General features: G+C 37.0%; 1 protein-coding gene across 1 annotated transcript; it reads left to right on the top strand.

Moving 5' to 3' along the window:
* The first annotated feature begins 127 nt into the window (after positions 1–127).
* Positions 128–3,915, top strand: LOC132168601 (Pentatricopeptide repeat (PPR) superfamily protein). Its single transcript, XM_059579595.2, has one exon. The coding sequence runs from the start codon at positions 470–472 to the stop codon at positions 3,434–3,436; it is 2,967 nt and encodes a 988-aa protein (XP_059435578.2). The 5' UTR covers positions 128–469; the 3' UTR covers positions 3,437–3,915.
* The last annotated feature ends 3,049 nt before the right edge of the window (positions 3,916–6,964 follow it).

Here is a 6,964-nt window from a genome sequence, read left to right as displayed (position 1 = left end):
GTAGAGATGGTCTCACTTTCGGTGGTAGTTGTAGAATATAAATACAAGAACAATTACCATTATATTCGCCAAGTGATTTTTTTACATTGGCAATATAAAGGAAACGCCACCAGGTACTTCTTTTTCTGCTGTATTCATCATAGAGACATTTTGTCAAACACCGAGTAGCCATCCAGACATTTTATCATCCAGTGTTTCCCCAAAACCAACAGTTTGATGAAACCACCGTTGTGATTGGAAAAATTTACTGCAAGCACCTCGTTTCTCATTGGACATCAGAAAGTTTGACATAAATTGATCAAAAACATCCTCAACAAAAGCTTCTTAATACTGGGACAAATTCTAGACGTTAGATCTCTTTTAAGAGATCCTCACCATTAACCGGCTTGAAAGAAATGGAGAGGATCCTTATCCAAACGGGAAACGCAGGAAGACGATAATATTAACAGAGAGAAACCTCCGATTTAGTATGGCTTCTGCTGCAGCTGCGGCAGCGGCACCACCGCTGTCCCTACAGCACCACCGCCACCACCCTCTCATTATTTACAGAACCAACCGAATATCAAATAACAAGCACTCCCTTCACCCAATCTTCACTCCCAAATTCTCTACCCACACCCATACCCACGAAATACACTCTCCTACTCCAACCAACTACTCGCCTCATAATCTCTCTTTAGTCCAAGAAATCAACAAGCTCTGCCAGCAGCGGAACCTCGCCGGAGCTCTTGACTTTCTTCAAAGAAACTCTATACATGCTATCTATGATTCAGTGCACAGAGCGGAAGCTATGGGTGTTTTACTACAGGCTTGTGGGTACCAAAAGGACATCGAGACCGGCAGGAGAGTTCACGAGATGGTTTCAGCGTCCACCCAGTTGAGCAACGACTTCGTTCTCAATACCCGTCTCATAACAATGTACTCCATGTGTGGCTCTCCTGTAGATTCTCGTTTAGTTTTCGATGGGTTACAGAGGAAGAACTTGTTTCAGTGGAATGCACTCGTTAGTGGGTATGCTAGAAATGAACTTTTTGACGAAGCAATTAGCTCCTTTACTAAGTTGATTTCGGTTTCCGAGTTTAAACCTGATAATTTTACGTTGCCTTGTGTGCTTAAGGCTTGTGCTGGGCTTTGGGATGTGGGGTTGGGGCAGGTGATTCATGGGATGGCAATGAAGACGGGTTTGATTTCTGATGTGTTTGTGGGTAATGCGCTCATTGCAATGTATGGGAAATGTGGGTTTGTTGAGGAAGCAGTGAAGGTGCTTGAATGTATGCCTGAGAGAAACTTGGTTTCTTGGAATTCGATGATTTGTGGGTTTTCTGAAAATGGGTGTTCTCAAGAGAGTTATGATATTCTTAGAAAGATTTTGGAGGGTGAGGAGGGTTTGATACCAGATGTTGCTACTATTGTGACTGTTTTACCGGTATGTGCAGGAGAAGGACAAGTGAATATGGGAGTGGTAATTCATGGTTTGGCGGTTAAGTTGGGGCTGAATGAGGAACTAATGGTGAACAATGCCTTGATAGACATGTATTCAAAATGTTGCCACTTAACTGAAGCCCATATTTTATTTACTAGGAGTCATAACAAGAATGTGGTGTCTTGGAATTCCATGATTGGATGTTACTCTAGGGAAGGAGATGTATGCAGAACATTTGATCTCTTGCGGAAAATGCAGATGGAAGAGGAGAAAATGAAGGTGAATGAGATCACCATATTGAATGTTTTGCCAGCTTGTTCAGCAGAATCAGAACTTCTTTGGCTGAAGGAACTTCATGGTTATTCATTGAGACATGGGTTGCAATATGATGAATTGGTCGCTAATGCTTTTGTCGCAGCCTATGCAAAGTGTGGGTCGCTGAGCTCTGCTGAGCACGTATTTTTTGGAATAAAAACTAAGACAGTGAACTCTTGGAATGCACTTATTGGTGGTCATGCACAAAATGGTGATCCACAAAAGGCTTTATATTTCTACTTTCAAATGACATATTCAGGCTTAGATCCTGACTCGTTTAGCATAGGCAGCCTCCTTTTAGCTTGTTCCCACATGAAATGTTTGCGTTATGGCAAAGAGCTTCATGGATTTGTGTTGCGGAACGGTTTAGATATGGATTCATTTATTGGTATCTCATTACTTTCACTTTACATTCATTGCAGGAGAGTGTTATCTGCAAGGATATTGTTCAATAGGATGGAAGAGAAAATTTTAGTATCTTGGAATGCGATGATTGCTGGTTATTCACAGAATGGACTTCCAGATGAAGCCCTTGATCTCTTCCGTCAAATGCTTTCCTATGGAATTAAACCTTGTGAGATTGCCATAATCAGTGTATTTGGGGCTTGTTCTCAGCTGTCAGCACAGCGTCTGGGAAAGGAAATGCATTGCTTTGCTTTAAAAGCTAACCTAACAGATGACACTTTTGTAGGCTGTTCACTCATAGATATGTATGCAAAAGCTGGCTGCATAGAACAATCTCAAAGAGTTTTTAACAGCTTAAAGGAGAAAGATGAGGCATCATGGAATGTTATAATTGCTGGATATGGAATTCATGGATATGGAAAAAATGCCATTGAGCTATTTGAAAAAATGCAAAGATCAGGCCAGAAGCCTGATGGGCTTACATTTATAGGAATTCTAATGGCATGTAGCCACGCTGAGTTGATTATGGAGGGTTTAAAATATTTCGGCCTGATGCAAAGTTTGTACGGAATAGAGCCAAAATTGGAGCATTATGCATGTATTGTGGACATGTTGGGTCGGGCTGGCCAATTAGCTGAAGCTCTAAAGCTCATACATGAGATGCCTGAAGAACCAGATGCTAGAATCTGGAGTTCATTGCTCAGTTCCTGTAGAATTTATGGTGATCTAGATATGGGGGTGAAAGTTGCAGAAAAGTTACTAGAACTCGAACCGGACAAAGCAGAGAATTATGTGCTACTCTCAAATTTATATGCTGGGTCAGGAAAATGGGATGATGTGAGAAGAGTGAGGCAAAGGATGAAGGAGAATGGTCTTCAGAAAGATGCTGGCCGCAGTTGGATTGAAGTTGGAGGGAAAGTTTATAGCTTTGTTGTTGGTGATGACATGCTGTTGAAGTCCGAAGAGATCCGGAACATGTGGAGAAGATTAGAGGAAAAAATAAGCAAAATTGGATACAAACCTAACACGGAATCTGTGCTTCATGAACTTAGCGAAGAGGAGAAGATTGAGGTATTGCGGGGGCATAGTGAGAAGCTTGCAATTTCTTTCGGGTTGTTAAAGACGACCAAAGGTGCAACACTGAGGATCTGCAAAAATCTGCGCATTTGTGTAGATTGTCATAATGCGGCTAAGCTAATATCAAAAGCTGTTGAAAGGGAGATAGTTGTGAGAGACAACAAGCGTTTTCACCATTTCAAAGATGGGTTTTGTTCTTGTAGAGATTTTTGGTAGGTGAACTAAGTAAGGGTTGGCTTGTATTCTCCTATTTGATTTTGAGTGAAAATTTCTAAAAGCGTGTCAAAAAGGATTACAGCTGCACAAATCATTGCCTAATCTTATTCTGCAAATGATTAAGTTTGACATTCTATATGTGGATGAATCCTTATACTACTAATCAATTTCATCGGCTCATCCTCTGCACCAGCTTCAAAAAGGTAAGGGAAAAACATGTGGAAAAATGCAGCAAAACCAGTCTACTCAAAGATCAATATCCTCATCCGGTTGTAGTGGTTTTTCTTGTGAGAAATTGAAGTTTAGCAGTGGATTTGAGCCCTTTCCTTCCATTCTTGTTCAACTTTGAATCAAGAAATTTATGTGACATCCTATGATGAGAATCACATGTAGATGTTGTGTTTCTCTCAAAAATATAGTTGTATGTTATTTCTTTGTAAAACTTCAGTTGGATTAATGAAAATTTCTTATTTGAATTTGATTCAAGGCTCTTATTAACTCTATTTTGTATTTCTGAATGCAAGTGTCCTTTGAGAGCAGTAGAGTAATATGTTTGGCTCATCAGTGGTTGTTTTGGAGGATTTGTTTTGATATATTGGCAAAAATACAAAGAATTTAAAGTGGTAAATGGTTATCCAGGAGGTTTTGGGCACTGCTTTACAACAATTTGATTCATTCTGATAAACCTTTGAAGGAATGGCCTTCATCATCTTTTGAAGACCAAGTCCTTCCATCACATTAAGCACAACCTGCAGTCTGCAGTCCCTCCTCAATAAGTCTCTGTACTAGTTACAGATTTATTTATATGATCTTGATCTATAAGTAATCTCACTCATGCATACCAAAAAAAAAAAGATACAAAAAAAGGAATTCACAGCTTTCAATGTCTCCATGAACTGTGGGGATCTAAGTGTTCTCACAATGAACTTAAAGGCAAGCTGCTGGACTAGTATGAAGAGTTCTTTCTATTCAAATCATGGTGTGATTTTCATTTCAACAAGAAGGTGGGTCTAAAATAATGGAGAGGCTCAAGTGATGGGAGATGGGAATGCTACCAGCATGATGTCAACATGCGGCCCATTCTGTCATATAGTGAGCTCAAAAGCGTGCACTTTTGTGAATTTCGACTCGCCGAAATGGTGGGGGAGATGCTCCAATCAACTGTAATGTTCGGATTGTCGAGAGGAAAAACGACTGTTGAGAAGTTTCTTTCTGTCATAGAAATGAAGAATTGCAAACTAAGAGAAGCTGCAAGCATGAGTGATCGGCTGCATACTTGAAAACCTAACTTAAGGATGTGTTATCTAGCCACTCTCAGTAGTCTCATATATAGCAACTTAACGTTATTTAAACAATAACATTCAACCAACAAGACAAAATCTAATATGTCTGAGAAACGGTGTAAGGAACTGCAGGAGAAGGAAAAAGAAAAAATGTACAACTGTCTGAATTAACAAAAATAGATGACCTATTTTATGGTCAAGATTTTGTTTTGTTATATTTAATGGTGTATATAATATGATGCCATCTTTTTATATATATATATAACGTTAAACAATAACATTCAACCTACGAGACAAAATCTAATATATCGGAGAAACAGTGTACGGAACTGCAGGAGAAGGAAAAAGAAAAAATGTACAACTGTATGAATTAACAAAAATAGACAACCTATTTTACGGTTAAGATTTTGTTTTGTTATATTTAACGGTGTATATAATATCACGTTATCCTGATAATATATATATATATATATATATATATATATATATATATATATATATATGCCATTAGATATGTAAAATTTAATATCATAAAGTATTTTTTCTCCATATCAGTTGAAAATGAAGAAATCATGATCCAGCATGACATAGTTGTATTTTGAACGAATTAATCTTATTCGGTAGAAGAATGTAAAATAGAAAATATACTTCGAGCTAAAAATTAAGAAAAAAAAACACACACACACGTTAAATAGCTTATTCAACATCTAAAACATTTTCTTTCTATTTTTCTATTTGAATAATGCTAGACTTAGACCCATTAATGAATAATGTTATATACTATATTATTATCTTACAATTATTTAACAATGTTGACATAACACTATTAGATCATTTAATAATGATTAATTCAATTGTTAGTTTGCAGTATCACGTCATCTTTGTTGGATAAAATTATACTATCTAATATGAGTAATGCTATAAGTCTTCATAAAGTCTTCTTAGAACCATCCTAAATGTGATGTGACTTTTAAAATTATCGTTGAATTTAAAATGTAATTTATTGACTTTTGATCTATTGGTGATTTTAAAAGTCACATTACATTTGGGATGACTCTAGGAAAACTTATATAAGCATTACTCATCTAATATTTCTCAACCATTTTACAATCCTTTCCCTTAATTCATGGGATCCGGATCCCCTCCAATTGCGGGGAAAATTGGAGAATCTCCAATTGTGAATCTTGGCCATCTATTTTTATCCAACAGCCCACATCACGCCACTTGTTCCACTTAAATTAAATAATAAAATATTAATTAAATTTTAAAAAGAAAATCAAAATAAAAAAATATTAAAATCAAATAATAAAAAACTGGGGTGGCTTCGGCCACCCCCAAGAGCCATGTGGTGGCCGAAGCCACCCCTAGACTCAACTAGGGTGTCCGGCCACCCCCGTTTTTTATTATTTGATTTTAATATTTTTCTTTTTATTTTATTTTATTTTTAAAATTAATTAATATTTTATTATTTAATTTAAGTGGGACACATGGCGTGATGTGAGCTATTAGAAAAAAATGGACGGCCAGGATTCACAATTGGAGATTCTCCAATTTCCCCCTCAATTGGAGGGGATCCTGATCCTATTTCATGACATGGCACTGCTGCTCCAAGTTCCAACCCCCAAACCAAAAAAATGTTTTAACATAATAATGACATCACTTTGTCATGTCAACTTAAAATTTTTGAGAAATTTCACTTTAGACCCTTAAACTACTACGTGCTTTGAGAATACTCCACCAAATTTCAAAAACTCTCAATTTAACCCCCTGAACTTTTAATTTGATTTAATTGACCTCCCTCCAGCCGTTAACTCCTAACAGGAATGGCAAAAAAGACCAAATTACCCTTTGATTTTCGTTTTTTTATTTGGAATTAATGGTAAATTTGAAATTTTATAAAAAAAATCAATAGTATAAATGTCATTTTATCACTTTTAACATTTAAAATCTGAGGGATGATGATACATTGCATCAAATTGAAGTTCATAGGTGAAATTGAGAGTTTTGAAAATTTTGGAGTTCTTTTCAAAATACACGATAGACCAGGAGTCTTAGGTGAAGGTTCTCCTAAAATTTTTTTGTCTAGCTTCTCTCACTTCAACCAAACTTCCATCATTTCATGGATGGTGCAACCATTTCCGATGCCCTCATGGATAGTCATAGTCGCTCCCGACGTGCGATTTGGTGGCCATAATCACCATATCGGATGGTCCAAATAGCCTCAGACGATTGTCAGAAATGTCCC

Source organism: Corylus avellana, chromosome 1 (genome assembly GCF_965113065.1).
Source record: "Corylus avellana chromosome 1, dhCorAvel1.hap1.2, whole genome shotgun sequence".
Taxonomy (NCBI): domain Eukaryota; kingdom Viridiplantae; phylum Streptophyta; class Magnoliopsida; order Fagales; family Betulaceae; genus Corylus; species Corylus avellana.
Note: the sequence above shows the minus strand (reverse complement) of the source record. Positions and strands in the feature narration are given on the sequence as shown.